Source organism: Podarcis vaucheri (genome assembly GCF_965113315.1).
Source record: "Podarcis vaucheri genome assembly, chromosome: 6".
In the NCBI taxonomy this organism is placed as follows: domain Eukaryota; kingdom Metazoa; phylum Chordata; class Lepidosauria; order Squamata; family Lacertidae; genus Podarcis; species Podarcis vaucheri.
In genome coordinates this window covers 36,857,139-36,883,405 of record NC_138764.1, presented here as the reverse complement: position 1 = coordinate 36,883,405, position 26,267 = coordinate 36,857,139, and the positions used below count along the sequence as shown (strand labels likewise).

Below are 26,267 nucleotides of genomic sequence, written 5' to 3'. Positions count from 1 at the left end.
CTTTAGCATGAAATGCCATATTTACCATCAGGGTGTATGTAAAGTGTGGGTGAAGAGCCTTTTCCACAGTTGGGTCTACCTATAGAACTCACTGGCAATAGAAATCCACTGGGCTGCTTCTCAGCTTTCTTTTCATGCACCTGAGATTCTTCATTCATTCATTCACTTATTTCTCGAAGCTTCTCAGAGCTATTTTCAGAACTAGCACACAATAGCCTTATGCAGAATAGGATCTTCCCAGAATAGCAGGTGCAAAACCTGCCGACACATCACCTCCATAATAACTATTAAAATACACATATAGCAACCATTTGAAATGCATGAAACTGACATGTGGCCATCATACCGTATAATCAAGCCTTCCAAATGCATTACAACAAAGACTTAAAAGCAGGTGTGAAGAAAAATTAGCCTGAAACAGAATGACCTCTCACTTCTCTCAAGATGAATCTCCTAGCATTTGTCTGTTGGTGCATCAGCAGGTCCTACAAGGGACTTAGTACAATACCATTACAATATGTGGTTGAGATCTCAAATATAAAACCATATAAAACTTTTTCGCTGCAAAAGTAGGAGGTGAAACAGAAACACATTTGCATACGGTGGTCAGCCAAAAATCCTTGCTGGGGCTCCATTGTAGCCACTTTGCTTCTCAATTTGTCTGAGCAGCTGAACAAGCCAGGATTCAGCACATAGCTTCTCATTACATGCAGATTGAGAAGTCTTCTTCTTCAGAGATCACTCATAGCCAAATAAGATTGTCTCACATGAATATGGTCTTAACAGTGAGTCCGTAAATGACTGTGGAGGCCAATTCTGGATCCGCACATCCTTCCACAGTGGGGACATAGGTTTCTGGGCAGGAGTTGATCATGGGAGGGTTTGCCAAGCATCCCTTTCTCTTAGCTCATTTCTCCCTTTTGTCCTGAGTTTGTGCTTCTTCAAAGTCCATGACGCCTATTATAGCGGCTATTCTCCAACTGGAGCACTCACAGGCCAGTGATTCCCAGTTGCTGGTGTTTATACTACATTTTTAAATATTTGCCTCGAGAGCATCTTTAAACCTCTTTTGTTGTCCACCAGCATTACACTTTCCGTTCTTAAGTTTGGAATAGAGTAGCTGCTTTGGAAGACAATAATCAGGCATCCAAACAACGTGACCAGTCCAACGAAGTTGATGTTGAAGAATCACTGCTTTGACACTGGTGATCTTTGCTTCTTCCTATACACTGGCATTAGTTCGCCTGTCTTCCCAAGTGATATGTACAATTTTTCAGAGACACAGTTGATGGAATGTTTTGAGGAGTTGGCATTTATAAGTGGTCCATGTTTCACAAGCATACAGTAAAGTTGGTAGAACAATAGCTTTGTAAACAAGCATTTTGGTTTTCCTGCAAATGTCCCAGTCCTCAAACACTTCAGTTGGGAGAAAGCTGCACTCGACTGGAAAGTATGTTCAATGTCTTCCAACCAAGCCAGGACATTAAGCAGCCTCTAAACCATATGGCTTTGTATCCTGGCTTTTTGGAAGACAGGAACCATAGTTTCTGGCTTTTCATGTAATGGGAAGCTAAGGTTATGGGCTTTATCCTGGTTCTCCCAAAAGGGGAACACTGAAGCGTCTGCAAAAGGGGTTGCATACCTTATGCAACCGGGCTTGTTCATCCAAGATCTTTGGCTCAGTGTTGCTTGCAATCACGGCTGAAAACTCTAGGCTGATTCACGCACCCAAATCTATCACTCAATGCTAAGTGGCAGCAACTACGTGTGATCCAACGCAGAACTCACATATTACCTCACACCCCCAAAACTACAGTGCCTTTTGGTAGAATGAGTTTGCACATTCAAATACGAGTCATCGAGCGTTGAATATCGAAATAATGAGATATCAAAGGATGGATTGGGCTCTCCAGCAACACCATGAGGTCCTGTCACCCATGTTATGTGCACTATTGTCAGCAATGACGCCTTGATATGCTAATGTTTGTTTTTCTTTCCAGGAGTCTCAGACTGAAGAGATTGCCAACTTCCTAGCACAGTCAGCCATGCTTTGTTCTGTGTGCAAACACAGAATTAACTCTACTGGAAGGTGAGCTCTAGGAATTTCAAAAGCAAACATGCTTTTTAAAAATAAAATAAAATAAGGTGGTTTAATAAAACGTGTCACACTGACTACTTTGTGAGCACAAAAAGGGTAAAAAGGTAAAGGACCCCTGGACAGTTAGGTCCAGTCGAATCTGACTATGGGGTGCGGTGCTCATCCCTGCTTTCAGGCCAAGGGAGCCAGCGTTTGTCTTCAGACAGCTTTCCAGGTCATCTGGCCAGCATGACTAAACAGCTTCTGGAGCAACAGGACACCATGACGAAAGCCAGAGCACATAGAAATGCCATTTACCTTCCCGCAGCAGTGGTACCTATTTATCTACTGACGCTGGTATGCTTTCAAACTGCTAGGTTAGCAGGAGCTGGGACAGAGCAACGGGAGCTCACTCCATCACAGGGATTCAAACTTCTGACCTTATGATCAGCAAGCTCAGGAGACTCAGTGGGTTAGACCACAGCACCACCCGCACCCCTCTGTCAGGTACAAAGCTTACTGAGTGACCTTGGAGGCTGTTCACTATCTCTCAGCCATGTCTTCCTCACAGGGCTTGTGCAAGGATAAACAGATGTGGCTAAGATTCCCAGCTCCTAGGGTGAAAGTCGGGTTATTAATGGAAATAAATAAAATAATTTTCAATGCATTTTTGCTTTTCCCTTTCTGCTTCTATGCTCTAAATCAGGGATAGGGAAACGGGGTTGCCCAGTTGATCTCAGAATGACTTGCAGTGGATCAACAAGACCACCTCTCTTCCAACTCTTTAACATTAGTTACAACTCAGATAACTGGTTAATAAGCTATAAGTGGCACTGGCTTTTTTATTTAAAGTACTGTACTCAGTTTGGTCTGCTTGGCCAATGTTGAATGTTAAATTTGTCACGGGTCTCACTATGTTGTTGTTGTTGTTAGTGCTGGAGGAGACTCTTGAGAGTCCCATGGACTGCAAGAAGATCAAACACATCCATTCTTAAGGAAATCAGCCCTGAGTGCTCACTGGAAGGACAGATCCTGAAGCTGAGGCTCCAAGACTTTGGCCACCTCATGAGAAGAGAAGACTCCCTGGAAAAGACCCTGATGCTGGGAAAGATGGCAGGCACAAGGAGAAGGGGACGACAGAGGACGAGATGGTTGGATAGTGTTCTCGAAGCTACCAGCATGAGTTTGACCAAACTGCGGGAGGCAGTGGAAGACAGGAGTGCCTGGCGTGCTCTGGTCCATGGGGTCACGAAGAGTCGGAGACGACTGAACGACTAAACAACAACATTATTATTATTATTAACTGCACACTTCTCCCAAATAAGTCTGGGAACTGCAGTTTTCTGTTGCTGAACTATAATTCCCAGCAGCCTTAAGCAACAGTTCCTGGGATTACGTGGGGGACATTATGTACTTTAAACATGTGTTGGATATGCATTAAATGGATGGTCTGAGTTGTGCCCTACATCTCTTTATTTTTTTCAGAGAAAAACTCAGGGATTGGAAAACGAGGATTAGAGTTTTGTGTGAAAAGGTTGAGACCACTCATTTCTGGTAATTGGGGGGGGTGGTGGAATCCTGGACTAAGCATGACCCTTCTTTAATTATATGTGTATATCTCTATATACAAACACTTGGTCCCATTGGGTGGATCTTAGAGATCTAGTTAAAAAATAAACGAAAAGGTAGATCGTTCTCACAAGCCTGTAGTCTGCCCGCTCATACTGTATACTATACAGTGAGTGACAGTGTGCCAATTTTTGCTGCGGTAGTTTCACTGCTCTGGCGGCTGACTGTAAAACGAAACTGAATTGAATGGAAGGAGACCAGTGAGCTTCAGATAAGCTTAAATTGTCTTGCCTGCTTCCCCTTTTGCGATCTGCTGATGGAGCCAAGATGACTGTCAGAATTTTATGGAGCATATCTTTGCTGTTCTTTGGTACTGCCCTGCCCCTGTGGGCATCTCAAATTTCCTGCATAAATGATGACGGCAAGCCAGTGGACTGGTAGGTAAAACAGGGGGGTTTGAAGGAAGCCGAGGCAAGTCCATATATATATATATATATGGAACAACATGAAGCTCCAACACTCAACTCTAAGAAAAATAATTAGCAAATTAATATCAGAGGCTGTTAAAGTTGCCTTTGAAATATACCTCCAGAAAATGAAATGTAAGCTACTGAAATCTGATTAGTTTTCTGCGCAATTTATGCACATCATCGCATTATGACTAATTGCAAAACAGCCATTGATTCACAGAGGGCTTGTTCCTTTTGATCAAGAGAGAAAATGATTATGCATTACAATTCCAAGCCTCAGGGAAACAAGAGCAGTAAGAATAGCACGTATGCCAAACTTGCATCTCATCATGGAAGTGTTTCTCTTCCTTCTCCCTCCCTCTCTTACCCGGCAGTGCAGGGCTGACAAGGGAGGAGGCAGCAGGCAGCTATTTCATAATGTCTCCATTTCAATCGTGTTCTTCAGAAATATCTCTCGCATAACTATCTTGGGGAGTGAGCTGTCTCCTCGTATGACAGCCTTAGCACGGTGACACAATCTGGATCCCTGAAGCACATCATCTGCTTTGTTAATCAAGGCTCATTTTGCAGCTAGGCATATCAGTAGGTGAAAGCTGACAGATAGGAGAAACGACTTGCTTGTTCTACACCTGTGGAGACGGTACTGTCAACTGTTGCAGAAAGTCTTTCGGCGGTGATTGCATGTGCTATTGAAATTCAGTCTCCAACGTTCATTTAAATCTGCTGACTCTAAGTCCACATTTGCAGAGCCTTTTTTTTTAAAGACATCATGTTGTTACCCATACAGAGCCCAACTGTCAATGGGGTCCCCCCCCCCAATACAGTGGTACCTTGTTTCTCAAACTCCTTGGTACTCAAAGAACTTGGAACCCAAACACTGCAAACCCAGAAGTGTTTGCAAACTTTTTCAGAAGCCAAGCCGAACTTGCTCCATTTTGAGTGTTATGCTTCTGATGTGAGTGCCACACTTCCGTTTTGAGTGTTACACAGAGGTCTGTCTGTTTTTGCTATTTATTTTGCGTTTTTGCTTTTGTGGCTCTTTTTGTTTTGTTTTTGTGATTGTGTAGAACCCAGTTCAGCTACTTATTGATTGATTGTGTGACTGCAGTACACTGTTTATTGCTTTCATTTTATGGATCAATGGTCTCGTTAGATAGTAAAATTCATGTTAAATGGCTGTTTTAGGGGTTGTTTTTAAAAGTCTGGAATGGATTAATCCATTTTGCATTACCTTCTATGGGAAAGCGCGCCTTGGCTTTGGAACGCTTTAGTTTTGGAACTGACTTCTGGAACAGATTAATTTTGAGAACAAGGTACCTCTGCACTAATTGAAATATGCAGGGGGTGGGAGTACCAGGACTGCTGCTGGGGAGAGAAGCCCTAACATTATGCCCCCTGCACACTGCAGTGCCCACCCCCGGCCTAATATTTAGTATTTTAGAGCTCACAGTCTCATTGCTAGTCAGGCATTGTAGTTAGGTTTTCAGCTAAGCTCCATTGACTTTGAGTACATCTATGCAAAGTAGGAGGAAGAAACGGCCAGATTTTCTTTCAGTGTGACTTTCAAGTTTTGTAAAAACAAGAACAACCCACCACCACCAACTTGCAAAACAAAATGCAATTAAAAATCCCAAGCCAGCTGTTTTAAACTGACAGTATTTATGGCCTCCACATTTGTGTGGTTTGAAGTAACGAGGGGCAGAGCAGAAGTGAAACTGTTGCATGAAAAACTACTGCTCCTTGCAGAAAAGCAGAGAGTGCATTCATTTCTAATGACAACTCTTAGCAGAAAGGTGAAATCACTTACAGCAGGTGCATTTCATAACTGCACTAATTATTCATCTGCTTGCATCCTCATTTAAAGCACGAACTATTGTGATGGGGCATTGTTGTGATCTGGTACGGTAGATTAAAAAAAAATGTTTCTCCGAGACCCATGAAAATTACAAGGTGAATTGACACGAACTCATTTTTATATACTGTATAGGGAATGGGTTCTTTAAAAATCTCAGAAATATTTAATGCACAATGTGATCTTGGTGGTTTTTAGTTTGCGTTCAAAAACAGCCTTGCAAATAAGTATACTATATACTAGCCCACACAAACGTTTAACTCTCCTAACATGCCTAAATGCCCGTGGTGTGTGTGTGTGTGTGTGTGTGTGTGTGTGTGTGTGTGTATTAACAGATACTGTAAAGAGTTTCTCTCTGGTCATTTGGAGATGACACTTACTTGCCACAGAACAAACAAGCCACTATATATAGGCCACTTCTGGCCTAGAAAAGGTTTACTAGACTATTTGCTCATACGCATCTGCATTAGGTATTTCTGATGTAGCCTTTAAAAGAAGGTATCTCTGCTTTACAAAAGCAACCTGGTAGCTTGGATGAATTTCTCATTTTCCAAAGGTGACCAGTCTAGTGAATATTGTGAAGGAGCTGACATAGCTTACTTGTACTCATAGGAGCCAACTTCTAGGGGCTGAGGTCTCTTCAGCCCCACCCCCAAAAAAATATTTAAGGGGGCCAGGCTCCCACAGACTTGATGGGCATTGCCATTCAGTTGGTGTGTGCCATGTCTTGTGATGGATTATGTGGGGTGGTGCTTACCTGCCCCACCCCAATATTTTATTAAAGTTGGCTTGTACTTCATATTATATAGAAACAAAGACAACTTTTATTTAGGCAAGTATTAAGTTTGGAAAAATTGGGTGCTTGCTGCCAGTCCTCTCCACTGCTCCCCACTCTTCCCCCCCCCATACTTAGCTGGAGAGACAGCAGCACATGGTGTGGAGATGTTTAACAAAGACCACACCTTTTCAGCACCAAGCGTTCCCTGATTCTTCTAAGAATGTTCAGTTGTTTCAGCTAATGCAATTTATTTGTCATGGCTGAATTAGTCATGTTGGTTCATTTCAAAGGGTCTACTTTGAGTAGAATTTGCATCGAATTCCACCCACAGGGTAATGTTATTCCCAGTGGATCCCGGGTCATTTAATTAAGCAGAGGGACATTTGGAACTGCATTTCCCTTGCTTTCTGGTGGCAGCCGGCACTTCTGACCTTTCTTGGAGTAATTCAGGAGTGTCTGAGACTTCTGCCACAGTTAAAGCATCCCACACAAGTCCTCTGTGGTCCCTTCAAGGTCATAATTGGAATCAACTATATATAATAGCATGTAATGAAGGCACAACATAGCTATAATGGCCAGAGCACAATGCAATTTTAATGTAACAGCATGCAAACCAGGATGTCAAAATATAAGTCCGAACTTCCAGGGAAAATATAATTAATCGAAAAATAGGAAATATTGTAAGAACTGGCTGTACAACAGGCATTCAGACCATTAACTTGTCACCTGAATTTTAGCCATTCCCTTTCAATTGCAGTGATATACCTGAAGTTCAAGCGAGGTGTATCTGAAAAACTCATTTCAAGCTGGCGCGTTTACATAATTAGCTACTGACAATTTCCAAAGCTGACCCTGTTTGCATCATTAGCTACAATTTGTTTTTAAGGTTTAATTTTGATGCATAACAAACCTTTTCTTAAAGCACTCCCAATTTAACCCTACACATTTTTTCCCTAGGTATGTTCTTTACAAATTCCCTAAGCACATGAGTCACGATGTGGCTGGAACTGGGCTGGAATACATGTTTATGGATTCTTTGGCTCCGATTTGGAAACCAAGCAAATATTTCGTCAACATGACAGAAAGTGCTCTGGGGCAAACGTTGCAGCAGCTCTACCAAACGTACAAGTCCGAGGCAAGTGATAACTACAAAAGCAAATGAAGCAGACAGAAAGGCCCTTTAAAAAAGTACTGAGGGAAATCTCAGTAAGAGTATTTAGGGCAGGGGTGTGGACCACAAGCAATATATTTACTGTAACCATTCAACAACCAACGAGAACCGAGCAAATAAGTTACAAAACAGGAAACACGCATAAAAAATATCCATAATACATACTGCAACATTAAAATACACCAGTTAAAATTAACTTGAATCCTCATAATCCGCATAGATTCTAGATAAACAGCCAGTAACTTTATTAGCACTTCCTTTTATATGAATTATGTCAAAATCAAAATCCTGAAGAGTGAGACTCCAACTTAAAAGCTCTTGGTTAGAATTTTTTATTCTGTCGAACCAATATAATGGGGAATGATCTGTTTCGATCGTAAACCATTGACCCCAGAGGTAAGAGCATAATTTATCAAGGGCCCATACTACAGCCAAACACTCCTCAACCGCAGCGTAATTGCGTTCTCTGGGCAATAACTTCTTACTGGTAAATACAACAGGGCGCAGTTCACCTTCAACATCTTGTTGAAGCAGGATGGCACCAAGACCAGCTTCTGAAGCATCAGTCTGAACCATGAAAGGCTTCTTGTGATCTGGTGCCGTTAACAACTGAGACTGCAGCAAAGCTTGCTTTAAGGCATTAAAAGCATTTTGACAGGTATCGTTCCATACAGTTGTCAGGTTGATATTTTTAACATAAATCAGCAAGTGGTATTGCAAAGGAATGAATCACCTATAAAACCCAATTAAGCCTAGGAAAGACAGCATTTGACGTTTGGCCTTAGGTACTGGCTAATCCTGAATACTTTGGGCTTTAGCCTCTAAAGGCTTAATATGACCTCTCCCCATGAGGTGTCCAAGATATTCCACCTCTCCTAGGGCAGATTGGCACTTCAGAACATTCGAAATTAGACCGGCATGTTGAATCTTGACCAAAACATTCTGTGCATGCTTCAAATGGTCACCCCATAAGTCACTAAAGTCTGCAATATCATCTAAATAGGCACAAGCAAAGTTAGACATGCCATTGAGCAGAGAATTAATCAAGTCCCAGGAGCATTCCATAATCCAAAAGGCATGTTAATGAACTCATACAAGCCCATATGTGTAATAAATGCTGATTTGATAGGTGTATTGTGGTCCATATTAATTTGCCAATATCCTTGCCGTAGTCTGCAGCACTATTGACTGTCTTCTAGGCTCACACTCTGGGGCAGATTTCTTTGGAAAGAATTGTCTATAAAGCAACTCTTTCTCCCACACTTCTACATACACCAGCTCCATCTGGTACGCAGGCTGAGACCCTACCTGCCTGCAGACTGTCTCGCCAGAGTGGTGCATGCTCTAGTTATCTCCTGCTTGGACTACTGCAATGCACTCTACATGGGGCTACCTTTGAAGGTCACCTGGAAACTACAACTAATCCAGAATGGCCTCGGCCCAGTATACCTGAAGTAGCATCTCCACCCCCATCGTTCAACCCGGAAGTTACAGAGAACCAAGCAGAGGGCCTTCTCAGTAGTGGCACCCACCTTGTGGAACACCCTCCCATCAAATGTCAAGGAAATAAACAACTATCTGACTTTTAGAAGACATCTGAAGGCAGTCCTGTTTAGGGAAGTTTTAAATGACTGATGTTTTAATGTATTTTTAATCTTTTGTTAGAAGTCACCCAGAGTGGCTGGGGAATCCCAGCCAGATGGGTGGGGTATAAATAAATTATTATTATTATTATTATTATTATTATTATTATTATTATTATCCTTCTAAAATTTGGCCAGGTTGTAATAGCCTCTTGGATACTGAGGTAATATCAGCCCCTGTGTCCCATAACCCAACTAATAAGAGGTTATCAATTTTAATTTCCTCACTGAATTGCACCTGTGCCCATCTAGATTTACGTGGGTCAATTAATGCCATTCTCACAGTCTGTTGAACACCATTCATTGCCTCTTCTGATGAACCATTTTCTGTTGAAGCACCTCTCCCCCAAAATGGAAATGTGACACACCCACACACGGTCAAAAGAGGACATATATTTGCTTAAGATGTCCACATGCTAATTTACAGGTTATAGGTGCTAATTTAGAAATGATTGTAAAATAGAAATAGAAATACAATATCTCACCATAGTAGAGAAGAGTGTCCTTAAGTGACCTGTGTGCCTCCACTCCATCCTTGAAGTTCATTGCTGGACAACCAGATGGTCATTCAGTAGATGATGACCAAACAGATGGTTGTCCTCTGAAAGTGGGGCATATGGCTACCCTAGGTATAAGGGTGACTTGAATGGCCATAGAAAAAAAACACCACACAGGTGAGTCCTCATTAGGGATTGGCAAATTTGTCCATTTTAGTTTCTCATCTTAAAGCCTTCATTCATCATGTTTTTCTATCTTAAATTCGGTTCTCGGGATTTCTGCAGCAATTTGCACACGTGGAGGGAGAGGAATTAAACCCTCGTGAAAATTTGTCAATTTTTTTTGGTACAGATCTTTCCTAATAAACTTATTTTTGTATGCCGTTTTGACAAATATGCACATTTTTTGCAAGCAGTTCCCCCCAAATATTTTTTGTATGTATGCATCTAATGAACATTCTCCCATGATATGTGTGCATTGTTTGGTTGGAGAACTACACTGGAAAAATTGTAGAAGTGCGAAATTTGAAGAATAACCCTGTTTTGGTTTGTGCATTGGTTCGAGAAGTGCAAATTAGTTAGTGTTACATTAAAACACAAGCAAAACTGAATCCCCCCCCCCCTTAGTCCTCATATTTTTTAGATTCTTTAGGAGACTTTTTGCTATGAAAGAGCACTGAGAAGCCTAGGTCTGTGGCTCTCCTCCCAGAAACCTATGTCTACAGGCATTTAGCTATACTATACCAGGTTTCTTTTTAATAATTAACAGGAAGGATTAGCATCACAGCTATTTTCCACACTGTTTGGTCCCAAATCTGTGAGTGCTACTAAACCCTGAAACACACAGATGCATACACAAGTATCCAAAAAAAAGCTTTTCCCCTGGAGTATTGGGTGTGAGACAGAGAATTTGCTCATCTTGGGGAGAATGCTGTCTGAAATGTTTAATGCAAGTATGCTTGTTTCTCTAGCCTGGTAACTTTCTCAAAGAGCCAAGTGCAAGCTCTCTTTTGATTATCATAGGGAAGGATTCTGCAATATGTAAAGTCAGACAGACTACTAACTTGGTCTTTTGATGTGCACCTTGTTGAATGAGTTAATTTTCTTATCTGTTCTGATTTCAAGAACCAAATCTATGATTTTTTAAAAAAAGTGACCAACAAGCTATTAAATTTGCATTCTCTTAGGAGCTGTTTTCTAAATCATGTGTATATTTAAATACATAGTTAATGATTGATTGTTAGTATTCATTACAAATAACATTTTTACTAGGAGTTTTTAATTATGTTGAAATAAGTAGGCATTGATATATATTTTAAAAAGTTGGCCAGACTGCCAAGATAGTATTAGCTTCTTGCCATCTTTCCAGCAGCTACATTTAAATACAATTAAGTTTTTTAAAACTAGTGCTATGCATCCACTTACAGAAAATGCAATGCGAAAAGTTCACGCTGCACAAAGGGTAATTTTGTAGGAGGGTAATTTTAATAACATAGGCTATGGGCCAATGTGACTGCTCACTAGGGATATAAGAATTTCTGCTTCGATTTCTGTTTTCTTTGGTATTTCCCAGCATCCCTACTTTTTACAGCACTAGAGGTGATTTAAAGCTGTGAGCCTAGGACTTGCTGATCAGAAGGTTGGCGGTTCAAATCCCCGCAACAGGGTGAGCTCCCATTGCTCAGTCCCTGCTCCTGCCAACCTAGCAGTTCAAAAGCATGTCAAGGTGCAAGTAGATAAATAGGTACCGCTCCAGTGGGAAGGTAAACGGCGTTTCCGTGCACTGCTCTGGTTTGCCAGAAGCGGCTTAGTCATGCTGGCCACATGACCCGAAAGCTGTACGCCGGCTCCCTCGGCCAGTAAAGCGAGATGAGCACTGCAACCCCAGAGTCGGCCATGACTGGACCTAATGGTCAGGGGTCCCTTTACCTTTATCTAGATTATGCCTTTGGCTTCACACCAGTGGCAAAGGACCCTCTTGTGTCAATGATAAGGAGAGTGTTGCTTTTTAGAATCATGTTTCATTAAATAACATATTTAATAGACTGGTGTCTGTCTGTCTGTTTGTCTGTTTAGGAAAACAGCACTGCCTATGTGATATATAATGATGGACCACCTAACAAAATGAATTACAGCTGGACACATGGACATTCTAAAGGTATTATCAAGTGGCTTTTGGCCTGTTTCCACCTGCTACAGATGAGGATGGGTCCAGAAAACCACACAATGCCCTGCATAACCTTCCTTGCTATGCGAGGGAGTTGAAGTGGGAAAGCAGTGTAATGGCCATTCTGAATGGGAAAGCACTTTCAAGGATGAAAACCTTCATCTCTGCCAACAAAAAAATTATAAAAGGAAAGAAAAGTATTCAACCTCCTGAACAAAATAGAAGGATATAAGCAAATGATTTGGTCATACTGAATGGATAGGTGATATATATCGCCCGAATATGAAATATGAATTCCTGGGCAGAGAGTGACTTCTGCACCCTCGTATCTGGGTGACCCCAGAGCAGAATTTGCCACCCATATGCCATTCTGGCGCTGAACTCTTTTGGGAAGCTGTTTGGCAGTAGCAGAAAGTTAAGTGTGTAAAATTTGGCAATCTGAACCTACACTGAGGAAATGGCTATTTCCCCACAGATTTAGTCTTGATGGCTCCACGTCTAATTGCTCTATATCTAGCAATCCACATTTCTCCACATTTAAAAGGTCATGCAAATCCACCCCTTAAGGCACATGCTGAAATACTTTCTGCAGTGAGGAAAGAGATTTTTTTTAAAACTATTCTAGAGAGGGATAATCAACTTCTGCAAAGTCATATGCTGGGATCTTGGCACCTGAAGGCCAAACTAGTCACAAAATGTGGAGAAATCCATGATTACAATGGCCAGTAGGCTGTTGCGGGTAGATTTTGAACTAATTAGTAGCTTCAACTATCAGGAAAGTGGCCGTTGGGAAGAAGGTGTTTAATGCATTCCTCTTTGAAGTTTTCTTGCTATTAGCTTTGCCCAGAAGTACAGAAGGAAAGGGTTAAGCACCCCTTTCCCCATTGGCCACTTCCCCAGTTAGAGAACTTTCACATCATGTCTAGTTTGACCCCAGAACTTTCAGGATCCGCTGAGAAAATGAGTGACTTGCTGGTCGTGTACCTTTTTTCTAGGCAGACTCTGTCACCGCTGACTGTGTGGAAGACATGTGTGAGACTGTGCTGGGTGAATAGAAGGATCCCGTGCTGGGAAAAGTGATCCCAAGCCACATTCCTGTGTATTAGTCAGACCATTAAATTATTTAACTGGGATAATGCAAATGGAGAGAGGCTTTTGGCTTTTATGTTCATGAAAATTCCCACGATGACACAATTCCTTGCATTTTTCTTCCTTTATTAATGACAGGGTTTTTGCTCTTGGACCAGTCCCAAGGTTTCTGGGTTATACACAGTATTCCCGAATTCCCTCCATTTCCCGAGGACGGCTATGGATATCCACGCACGGGAAAGTACAATGGACAGATAGCAATCTGCATAACATTCCGATATGAGCAGTTTGCGGAAATAGGTAATGATAGCTTACTGTCTAGAAAGTGAGCGCAAACATGTCTAGATGAGTTTCTGGCTGCCGGTGTTTGTTACCTTAGATGTGCCTTATGTATGTATAGCTTGTTTTGAAGCTTACAGGTCGGTCATCTTAAATCGTAATTGGTATCACTTCAAGTTTTGAATCAAGAATGTGAAACTTGCTAAGTGCCAAGGCTCATGTGCCAACACACATTGACCGCAGGCCTCAACGAATTTGGCATACCATTTTCATGCATGTGGCAAATTATAATCGTTAGCTGGGCATGCTGACTTGGAAGTAAGTCCCATTATATCAAATGGGCCTTGTCCCCTAGGAAGAGCTTTGGGAACGGCAGTCTTAATCTCAGCTCCAATGAAAAGAGTTACAAAATGGTTGTTCTAGGGCTGGAAAAATTTTACAAAGGCTTAACGCTAAGAGCAGTAAGTGCTATATGTCCAGAAACACAGATCTATTCAATGGTTGTGATTCATAGAATTGTACAGTTGGAAGGCACCCTGAGCATCTTCTAGTCCAATCCGCTGCAAAGCAAGAATATGCAGTTGTCCCATACGGAGATCAAACTTGCAACCTTGGCATTATCAGCACCACGTTCTAACCAACTGAGCTATCCAGGCATAAGAACAAAGGGACACCCAGATATAAGGATGTAAGTCGAAGCACGCATATTAAGTGTCTCATAAATTGAATGTTTTGCAACTGAATGTGTTTAGAGTTCAGAGATAAGCCATTACCTTGGTTTTTGAAGGACTAATGTTGACTAATACACATCTGAACTGTAAGTGTGAGATTAAGGCTGCAGTCCTAAAAATTCAAGTATTGCCTTTTCTCTCAACTCAAAAACATATTCAGCTACAAAGAAACAGATTTCAGCAACGTAGCCACACTTAATATGTTTGCTTATGATTACAACCTTTATCACAAACATTGAAATCATATGGGTTTCTGTTACATTGTTTTTGGTTTTAGGAACATAGACTTATTGCTCTTTGGGTTTTCAAACTAGCCTCGGCAACCATGAAAGCTAGAACCTTTTTCAAGTCCCAGAGTGGCCATTGCAACACCTTTTTCTTATTTCATGCATGCATGTGTGCAGTTACTTTAAAAGGTGACTTTTTGAAAAGAGGAAAGTTGTTCAGTGTTTTATATTTTCTGCTTCTCAATTCCACATGGAATAAGCTGCATTTCTGCAAATCTAAGGTGTCTGTCTCAAACTGTTAACAGTTTTCCACTCAGATTCCAAAGTATGGAGATGTTATATTATTATTGTTACCATACAGATACTTACTGAGAAGTGAATTAAATGAGACTTACTCCCAGGTCAGTGTGTATGGAACTGCAGCTCAAAATTTGGTCTACATCTTTTCCAAGTTTATTCTGAATGAACATGCCTATGATTGGGCAACATAATCACCTGATCCTGAGTGAAGCACAGACCAGAAGCAGGATTTATGGCTAAAGATGAACCATATCTGCTCAAAGACTCTCAGGAGCATCAACCTTCACACAAGCACTAAGCAGGGGATGAGGAGAACTTGCCTTGATGTACCTGGGACAATGTCGGGGAGAGGTCCATGTTGACATTTCTGCTAGGAGAGGTATAATACTATGCTAGCTGTATGGGTTGCAGCGGCGTAGCGTGAGTTGTCAGCACCCGGGGCAACGCAAGTAATTTGCGCCCCCTAACCCAGGGCAAGGCAAGTAATTTGCGCCCCCCCAATCCCTAACCTGCGAGTTGCCGCTGGCGCTGCCGCGCAAACAACGCTGCTTGCCCGGAGGAGGATGGAGGCAGAAGCAGCCACCGCCTGTGGCTGGGCCGAGGGGATGGCGGCGGCGGCAGGGTGCAGAGGCTGCCCGTGCCCGGCCAGGCGTCGGTGGCGGCGTCGGCGCTGCTGCAGCAGCTGCTCCTCCTGCGAGCAGTGAGCGGAGCGCAGCCACAGCGACGGCGGGGGGGGGCACGCTAGGGCGCAAGGCTGGCGGTGGCAGCGGGGAGCCCGGCGGAGGAAGGAACTTGTCCCTTCCCTCTGGACTTGCGCCCCCCCAGATGTTGCGCCTGGTGCAGCCGGCACCCCTGGCACCCCCCACGCTACGCCACTGATGGGTTGCACGATCACACGAATCCGCTGGGCACAGGAACAAGGAATCAGTGGGCTGAAACTAGTGTTCACCCATGGTATATGATAGATATTGGCTGTTGTTTCTTTAAGTCTGCAAAGGATACATGATTGCTTATACCCTTCTCTCGATTTGCACCATGTATTTGGTTTATTGAAGTGTATGGAGGGGAATAAAGTAATGACAAGGGAACAACAAGACAAATAACGTAGTTTTTGGCAGAGGACGAACTGCAGGAATCAGATGGGTGTGTAATAGATCCTGCCTACCTCCTCTCACAAAAATTGCTTGTACCAATGCTGCTTACATACGTTCTTCAAAACTAGGACAGCATTTAGCACTTTCACTGGTTTTTTCTTTTAAACATAGGTTTTGTTTTTCCATTTTCTTCAGATAAGCAATTGTTATTCTACAACCCAAATGTCTACAACTGTTCCATCCCAAAGCCCTTTCAAGCAGAGCTCCTCAACCTGCAAACAATGTGTGCAGGAGCACAGCTGCCTTCAGTTCCTTCAAATCAAAGCCTTATCAAGCTTCTGTCAGCCCAGGGAGAAATTCTGCTCAACTTTGCTAAAACACGGTACGATCACGAAGGTAAGAATATCTATCATGAAGTTATCACTTTTGTGGAAACGGGGGAGGAGGGGGCTTTGAGGGGATTCGTGACAGGAAACCTGATGCATCAACTACTGGAGGTCTTAGACACACTTAATAGTATAGCTATATATTTGCATATCCTTAATAACAAAGGGATAGATAATAATTCACCTCCCATTGAGGACAGAAAAATTGTGGTAATGGCAATGAGGATGCAACCCAAACTCTGAACACTGATACACCTCAATCAAAACTGAAAACCTGGCGCCTTAATCATTACAAACATCTAGGGGTCCTTCAAAAAATATAATTCCCTCTAACAGGAAACTCCGGGGTCCCCTTGCGGACAAGACTGAAGCCACTGAGAATGGAATGGAATTAAGCAAAATGAAATTGAAACCAAAGTGGGGTGGGGGTGACCTTTCTTCAAATTAGCCTAATGAGTACTGAGCATGCCCAGTTCTCACAGAAAGCCATAAGATACTGAATGTCAGCTGAATAAGAAAGAGACAGAGAAGCAGAGAGAGATTATTTGCCACTTAAAAACTTCAAAGCCATGCTGGATCAGACCAGAGGCCTGCCTTCTCTTCCCTCAGTGGCAAACTGAAACAAAGTACAGTGGTACCTCAGGTTAGATACGCTTCAGGTTACATACGCTTCAGGTTACAGACTCCGCTAACCCAGAAATAGTGCTTCAGGTTAAGAACTTTGCTTCAGGATGAGAACAGAAATCGGGCTCTGGCGGCACGGCGGCAGCAGGAGGTCCCATTAGCTAAAGTGGTGCTTCAGGTTAAGAACAGTTTCAGGTTAAGTACGGACCTCCAGAACGGATTAAGTACTTAACCCGAGGTACCACTGTATACAAACATTAGCCCTAATGGAGTCAATTTAAGAATCAAAGCCAGTGATAATTTCTCACTTGCCCCCAACCCCTGATTTGCCAGATATCTACATAGCCTGGATGGCTCAGAAACTGCAAACAAACTTCCTGGTGGAATCCTGGCAGCGCAAGGGACACCGACTGTTCTCCAATTGCTCCCTTCCTTACCACGTCTACAATGTAAACCTTGTTGGCACACCATGGAACTCCTCATTCTCATCCTATTACGACCATTCTAAGTGGTGCGTTTCTTCACGGCCTGAAGACCGTTGGACATGTGTCGGAGACCTAAATTATTCCCCTCAACAGGCTAAGAGAAGTGGTGGCTTCGTTTGCACCCAGAATCAGCATATTTACATGGCTTTCAGGGCGTTGGTTCTCCATTATTATGATTGCCGTGAGTTTCAGGAATTTACACGTGCAGCACAGACCTCTGGCCTCTAGGTCCTTCCTGAAAAGTGCAATTTTTCCTTCTTAAAAAAGAAATGTTTCCAGTCCTCATGGCTTTGGAGAAACAAAAAGAGGCTTGGGCATGATTTCAGGAAACAGGATGGTTCTTCGTGCCTGTCCTGGAAGATCATATCTACTTTCTTTTTTTACTCCTACATTCTCCAGTCTTTTCTAAGGACTTTGTATTCTGTAAAATACCCTAATATCAGAATTAGATATTATGTAACTGCAAGCAGGTCTGCATGATTTAGATAATTGGTTCTTAGTGCAAAATTGGAGGGATAATGTTAGTGAAGCATGTGGGCTTCCTTGGTATATAATTTGGGTTTGTTTTTAAGCTTGAAGGATACCCTGCTTGAAGTTACTAAAAACACAGGTTGGTTTATGAACCTAGCATGTCTACCAGTTATGTAAAAAAAAAGGACAGCGTTGTTTTAAGTGCAGTTTCAGAATAGTTTCTCACAAATACTCCTGAAAGAGAAAACCTGCTGAATAGGAAAGGGGGATAAAATTTGATTCAGTTTGCATTTAAAGGCCAAACTACCACATCCACACTTCCTGAAACAATACAGTACTTAAACTGAAACACAGCCATCTTTTGCAATTAGTAAGCGCCTGGATTTTGCAACACAGTTTCCTAGCCATATACTAGTGGGGGTGGGACGTACATGAATGCTTTATATTTGGCAAAATTACTTTGCAAAAATGTATGTATTTGAAGAAATCTACACTGAAGTGCTGATGAATTTTCAGGGTGTGTGTGTGTGTGTGTGTGTGTATATATATATATATATATATAGAGAGAGAGAGAGAGTGTGCTCAGAATTCACAGATTCTCCTACCCCTAAAGTGTATTTTAAAGGGGAATATGGCCTAGTCCCTATACTTAATAGTTCTTTTGTACCTGGGTCTTAGTACCCATCTTCTCAAGATGACTGAGGGGACCAAACGCAATGTCTTGAAGTAACATGCGTGACGTCGCGTGGAGCCAGGGGAACGGGGCCCAGTGGCGTAGCGTGGGTTGTCAGCACCCGGGGCAAGGCAAGTAATTTGCGCCCCCTAACCCGTGGATTTGCGCCCCCTAACCCGTGGATTTGCGCCCCCTAACCCTAACCCCCAGATGTTGCGCCCGGTGCGGCCGGCCCCCCTGCACCCCCCACGCTACGCCACTGGCGGGGCCAAACACCTTCTGAACACTGAGGGGGCCCAGACCCCTAAAAACCCAGGGGTGTGAAAGTGCCTCAGCCCCTAGGAGTTGCTTTCTCTTGTTGTGTAATGTTAGTTGTAGCTTTCGAAGTAATTGTTGTTTTGACTGATATTACAACTGCTTTGTTATGATTATTGCGAGACACTTTATGAGCCACTAGGGTTGAAAGTGATTTTTTAAAAATCCAAACCAATAACGAAGATTGTAAGCCTATCTATACCTACTTAGCTGGGAGTAAGACTCATTAGATGTCTGATCAGGCGTGTAAAGGATTGCACTGAAAGAATCAGCACTCAGAAGATCTAGGTTCAACCAAGTCAACAGTTTGGGCCTCTGCTTCTAATATCGCAAATCACAAAGTATTAAGATGCCTGTAAATTTGGGTTAGCATATCCCCTGCAGCTGTGTCATGGATAAACTTGGGTTCCAATAGTTGCGCTTTACAGTATGTGCATGAATTCATTTCTTCTTGACAATGTCTCTACTTGGCGGGGGCAGGGGTGATGTCAGGGTGGGAGAGAGGGAATTACAACAAAGTTCCACTCAGCAAGTGCAAGGATTGAGCAAACGCTTCCTCTTTCACTTTCAGAAATATTAAAGAAAGAGCAGAAAAGCATATCAGGAAGTTTTTGAGCTGAAGGTCTTCTTTGTATTGAGAGGTGGGATCTCAGGGCTTATAACCACGTCCCTGCATAATGTCCATATCCCTATATAATGGGAAAGTATGGGTGGTTACCCTTGCTTCCCGATTAGTGATGAGGAAGATGACTCAATTCAGTTTGCATTGAAAGGCGATCCTGTCATTATCACACTTTCAGAAACTTTCTGAAATGCGGGAACTTAAACGCAGCCTGATCTTTGCACTGGAAGTTGGTTTTGGTAAACCACTCAGGAGGTTTCTTATAATCAAGTGGCATGTATACGTTTTGTTAAATAAATTTTTAAAAAGATTGATCCTTTGGCATTTTGGTTGCATTTGTGTCTTATTGGTTTCAAACTTGTGAACTGCTAAGAGGACAAGGTTCAGTATGTGACGGTGATTGCTCTTTGCTTGGAGAAGCTGGTGGATGACTAGTTGCAACCATGATTAAGGTCCAAATTGGCTTCCGCAAAGAACAAAGCTTGGAGAGACAGGGTGAAAGGGATGAAAGATTTGTTCCTAGAGTCAAGCAGCACATACAAACAGCTAACTTGAAGATTTGGTCAAAAACTTGGATGGAAATAAGCACTTTAGATAGGTTACGTTGACTCAAGCTAAGGTCACCAGGTGGCAACCCAGAGAATATTTGCCCTATTGCAGAGAGTTTGGGGAGGGCAGACAAGAACATAGGGGGAAGAACAGCAGCCTCACCTTCTGTTTGATCTGCATCTTTAAAGGTGGCTTCACGTTTTCCAATTGCAACGTGGCAGCCCCCACCCCAACTGAATCAGAGCAATGAACAAAGCAGACCATTGCAATAAAATGAAGGCTAGTAATTAGTAAAGATCTGAAGGCAGCGCTCTTGTTTGTTGCACAATGTGTTTCAGAATAAATGCATCCTTGCCATAACTGTAAGTGGCAGGGAAGGAGGAGTCTGGCAGAATTCCTGCTTCCTCATTCACACCAGACTATTCTTGGCAAATTTTGAATAGGACGTGTAGCAAAAAGGCACAACTGAAGAAAACTTCTTGTCACTGCAAGCAGGCAGGTTATTTTGTCCACCCGTTTGGTTCCCTCTCCGGCAGTAGGCATTTAAGCAATGTCTTTCAGGAAAACAAAAAAGCAGCATCTGCACCCCTAATCCAACACACCAGCAGATGTTGGGCTTTTTGCTGTCTGTTGTATATCCTCCTCTACAAACCAAAGAACATCTGCTTAAGAGTCTAGTGCTGCCACACTGGGTTAAGTGTAGAATATTGCAAAGCATTGTCAACCATTCTCAGAATGACGACCACAAACAAGCATACAAAGCTAGATTTCCAAGGAAGAATTAATACCATATGCACAGCATGCACAGTTTAAGAAGTTGGATCTTCCTAACAGAGGGTCCATGTTGTGCTTGGCCCTGAAACTCTTCCCTAACTGGCTTGTGGGCGGGGCTTGCCCCGCTCCAAGCCGGTGGTGCCATAGTTATGCCAATGGCCTTTAGCCAATCAGTACCGTGGCAAGGTTGGGGGTATCTATTTGGCAGCTCGACGTAGGGACCTCCTTTTGCTTTGTGCTGCCGAACGCCCGCCCACCCACCCACCTGTTAATTAGGTTGTGTTTGGCCTTGCTTTGGACTTCGGTTGGTTGCCTGTTTTGGAATGGGGGCCAGGTAGGAATTTTCCCCAATGTGGCAGATTGGCTGTGGCCACTTGGTTTTTGCCTACCTCTTAGCAATCGTCACAACTTTGTAAGATTTGGCGGTTAGGCATTGGTTTAGGGGAATGTGGGGAGGGGAGGTGCGGCCATCACCTGCCCCTCCAATGACTAGGGTATTCCGTTAAAGGAATCTGGGGGTCTGGATCCCGTCCGAAGCCCGGAGTGGGGCTAGGGCCATGCCAGGACCCCTGGGAACCCCAGGGGTGAGCACCAGTCAATATACACTGATGGAGATCCCCCTGCTGGATGTTTACCCCTCCAGGCTTCCTGCAGGGTGGGGCAGGAGTCAGATATAGTTTGATACCAATGCCTAAGCCAATGCCAGTCACATTTGTGTATTTTAATAAAGTTGTGGTCAAAATTTGCCCATTAACATTTAAACTAACTTCTGTCTCCACTGTGTCTTTATTTCCATTCGGGATGGGTTTTGGGGCTTGAAGCACAACTAAATTTCTGGTTAAGGTTGCGATTTTCAGGAAATGTTCCTGGCAATAGATCCCCCTGACACGAGGACTAGACTGTTAGGAGCTATAAATGACAATTGTGTGGTGTAACAAATTATTAGATTTACTTCTGGCATAATCAGTGGCGTAGCGTGGGGGGTGCAGGGGGGGCCGGCCGCACCGGGCGCAACATCTGGGGGTTAGGGTTAGGGGGCACAAATCGACGGGTTAGGGGGCGCAAATCCACGGGTTAGGGGCGCAAATTACTTGCCTTGCCCCGGGTGCTGACAACCCACGCTACGCCACTGGGCATAATCCCTTTCCTGCCTCTCTTGACAATCCCTGCTTCAGCCATAAACTCAGTGCATGATCTTGGACTATAGTCACTGATTGAGTCTGGACATCGTGATAAACAATGGTTTATCATGATGGAAATGAATCTAGTCTCTCTAGGACTCAGACACCCTTCTCCTCTGATGAGGCCATGCAGAATTTGTTTCCATTTTTGATTAGCCACAGTTTGTCATATTGTTCAGCCTTGACAAACTGTGTTGTTGTTGCTTTCTTATCTTGGAGCAAGACAGCTTCAAACCATCGTTTATGAAGCTGGGTTTAAATTAACCACAGTATAGGGTTTGGAAGTGGCAGCGCACAAAACAGCTGTTCTAATTTACTTGGTCAATCTGTCTATCTTTTAAAATAAAAGCTGTAATACATGTTTCTTACAACTGATAACTTACCACTTTTACTGAACTGCAGCTTAAACCTCCACTTTTAAAACCAACACGCAGGTGAGAGTTCTATCGACATTTTATGCTGTAAAATTTGGAAGACTTACTGGAATTTCAAACAGCAAAAGGGGTGAGGAATTGGGCTTCAGCAAAGATTCCCCACATCTGGAAGCTGTATTTACACAGAGGCCTTTCTCTCGCAGAGACCAGGTGAGACCAATGACTGAATACGGTTCTACAAGTTTAGAAAATTACTAGATATTTCACAGGCACGCCCTACATTCCAAAATCCATTTCATTTGAGGGCAACTCTTTTCCATGCTTCCTTACCATCTTCCATAACAAGAAATCTTGAGTCATATGTTAAACACCAGTTCCATTTTACACAGCTAAAATGTGATAGCTCATAGTCTCGTAGCACGTCTGACTTGGAGATTTGGAAATAAAACAGGGAATGGAGGATCAACACACATTGATACACAAAGCCTTCAACAAAATCTTGAAAAAAAGAGGGAGATTCTTGAACAGAAGCAGACCTTTGTCTAAGAGGCAATGCCACATGTTTTTTGATGTGTATTCAATGGGAAAGCACACATTTTTTTATCTCTTCCAATCTCTGGGAAATGTTTGTGACATTCGCCTTTACTTATGCTTACCACTTGAGATCAACAGGACAATTACTGCTGAGTAAATGTGCTGAGGACGGCGGCCTTAGAGAGTGAAGAAATAACTTGGATAGCATATGATGATTGGAATTTTTTCCTGGTAGACTTGCATAACAGGAGTTGTACCGGATCAGATAATCTTACTACAGAAAGTTCCCCCAGTTGCTGACCAGATTCTCTCAAGAAGCCCTTACAAGCTTTCCCATTGTATGCACCCATCCTCTGATTTTAAGAATTATACTGCCTCTGCTTTTGTACATACCGTAATAGTCATGGACAGACTTGTCTTCTGTGAAATAATATAACCTGTTTTAAAATCAATCTAGTGTGGTGGCCATCACCAAAAGTTAATTATACAGTGGTACCTCAGGTTAAGTACTTAATTTGTTCTGGAGGTCCATTCTTAACCTGAAACTGTTCTTAACCTGAAGCACCACTTTAGCTAATGGGGCCTCCTGCTGCTGCCGTGCCGCCGGAGCACGATTTCTGTTCTCATCCTGAAGCAAAGTTCTTAACCTGAAGCACTATTTCTGGGTTAGCGGAGTCCGTAACCTGAAGCGTATGTAACCTGAGGTACCACTGTACACTGAATGATACAGTACCCCATTTGTCCTTTCTGAATCTACTTCCAATCCACTTCATTGGGTGACCCTGAAGTAGTACTAGGAGAAAGGGAGAAAAATATATCTGTCCACTCAATCCATTGAATGCATAATTCTATTAACCATGTTGTCTTTTCCTCCCGAACATCATACACTGACCCAAATTTCACCATAGCTTAAACACTTAAATCTGTTCCAGAGAGCATTAGAGATAAAACGCCTTGAAACTCATCCACCACAGTCCCTATTGCTATTCTGACATTTATTATGTCTACAAAACATATCCTCCTTGCTGCGGATCACAATATAAAGTGAAAATTTCCCTCTGCCACGCACAGCAGAGTGATGAGGTAGTTGCCTAGTTCTCCGAACACAATTTTACTCCAAAAACGGAAATCAAAATATGCTCCCTGTCTGACTCCAAGCTTTCTCTTCTGGCTGCATTTGACAATAAAAAGAAGAATCTCTTCTATCAAGTGTGTACTAATTCATAGCCGCTTGCAATGAACTAGACCACCAGTGGAAATTACCAGAATCAGTGCAGTATTGATACCTAAGAATTAATGTTGTTAGAAAAGAGAACACGGCAAATGTACCTATCCCATAGATTTGGTCAGACCAGATTCCTCTCTGTCACATTTCACAGGTCAGTAAAGAGTCTTTCCATACATGTACCATCTAGCTAGTATGTTCAATATGCTTCAAACAAGTCTTAAAAACTCCTGCTGTGATCCTAACTCACTATGTTTCATCGAGATCTTTCAGTTGGTTGCAGTTTTGTTTACATCATCTTTGTAATCATGCTAAAAACGCTCAATAGAAACATTTTTAAGAAATATATCCGAAACTCCAGTGCGTAGAAGCCAAACATTATGAACACAGAACATGAAACTGAAACTGATTTCATTAATTATCATGGTGTAAAAATACACTAGGTAAGAGATTGACAAGCTAGATAATCCATTGAAACCTCTGTAGTGTGAATTTAATTTCACAGGCATCTGCAGAACTTGAATGGAGAGTGTTCCAGTATAAGCAGTTTGGCATAATTAAGAAACTATTACTCCAAACACTCTGCCTATGAAAGGCTCGGTCACTTGAAGACTAGGAAATAGAATTTTAGACATCAAGGAAATAGGATGGTGTGTGTTTGCTGCCATATCCTTTTTTCAAGCTGATGGCTACATTCACACATCTTTCATTTAGAACTTTCCTCAGTGCCATAAACAGAATTTCCCTTTTATTTAGAACTCCCCATTATCCCCAGTGCTTTCCCCAAAGATGTTTACATCCACACACACACACACACACACACACACACACAAACACAAACACCACACACACCCCGTGATTCAAACACTGACTGTAAAATCTGCCTACAATAGCATGTTCATCTATGTTCATCTGAGATGCCCGTCCTTAGCAATGTGCTAAGGCACAAAGCTTTATTTTTAAGAACAAGATCCGACTTACAGTAAGGTGGCACGAAGTAGGTCTCTGACACACTGTAGGTCTCTGCATTTTCGACTCTTGGAGATGGCTCAGGAAAGTAATAGCAACTCAAATTATCTTCTGGCTTCAGCAGCTGCTGCCGGTGCTTTATAAAAAGTGTCATCTTCATAATATGTAAGGTGGAGCGATGATTGAGGGGTTGGCTTGACAGATGTAAATATTGCAGCACTTATTCACTAGCGCTGCATTTCTTTTTTTTCTGCCTCGGGCAGAAATTTTAATGAAGGAATCTATCCGTGACAACAAAGGGAGCAGAGAGGCAAAGGGTTGAATCCTGCCGCTCGTAGTTAAAACAATGGGAGTTTACCTTCAAACTTAATGGTAACAGGACTTCAAAGACTGAGCAATTCCGGATTGAAATAAATAAATAAATCCAAGGGCAAAATGCTAATTTAAAATCAATTGGCACTATACAACATAGCTAAAAGAAGGCCAATTTCCATATTATCGAGTCCGGGGTTGCCATGTTTTCTCAGCAGTGGTTATGGGGCTGGGAGTGTCTTTTGCTACAGAAATTACTTTTACAAAAAAGTTGGTGCCAAGTAGCAGTGAAGGGTACGTGGGAAGGAGCATAAGCTGTCTAACCATCATTATTCATCAGTGTGTATGCAGACCCTTCAAGTGTCCCTATTTTCCAGGGACAGTCCCAGATCTACAGAAGCTGTCCTGGTTTCTGATTTGATCACAGAATGTCCCTATTTTCATCAGATAAATGTTGGAGAGTATGGAGTTATGTGCGACACACACACGCGCACACAACCGAGCCAAGGAGATACAGTGGTGCCCCGCAAGACGAAATTAATTTGTTCCGCAATTTTTGTCGTCTAGCGAATTTTTCGTCTTGCGAAGCACGAAATCCCATAGGAATGCATTGAAAATCAATTAATGCGTTCCTATGGTCAAAAAAAGTCCAAACAAAGCCAAATTTGGTACAACAACAGTTTATTAACTGCTCTTTAAAGTCACACATACTGTAAAGAGCAGTTCAAAAATTTAAGGGAAAATAAATTAACTTTATAAACAAAACATGTCTTTGTTTTTAGTCAAAGAAAAAAAGTCGCGAGACGTTTTCGTCTTGCGAAGCAAGCCC

At 42.5% G+C, this 26,267-nt stretch overlaps 2 protein-coding genes across 2 annotated transcripts in view; one reads left to right on the top strand and one right to left on the bottom strand.

Moving 5' to 3' along the window:
• LOC309535247 (uricase-like) overlaps positions 1-25,776 on the bottom strand; it is a 37,092-nt gene extending 11,316 nt beyond the window's left edge. Inside the window, exon 1 of the mRNA XM_082228093.1 lies at positions 25,139-25,776. Within this exon, the coding sequence (XP_082084219.1) occupies positions 25,139-25,186 (48 nt within the window). The 5' untranslated portion in view covers positions 25,187-25,776. The remainder of the gene's footprint in view (positions 1-25,138) is intronic.
• Positions 3,816-18,463, top strand: DNASE2B (deoxyribonuclease 2 beta). The gene is made up of 6 exons (XM_082228092.1): positions 3,816-4,083; positions 7,704-7,881; positions 12,134-12,215; positions 13,452-13,613; positions 16,140-16,340; positions 17,288-18,463. Exons 1-6 carry the CDS (start codon positions 3,974-3,976, stop codon positions 17,665-17,667), a joined length of 1,113 nt encoding a protein of 370 aa, XP_082084218.1. The 5' UTR covers positions 3,816-3,973; the 3' UTR covers positions 17,668-18,463.
• Positions 25,777-26,267: the final 491 nt, after the last annotated feature.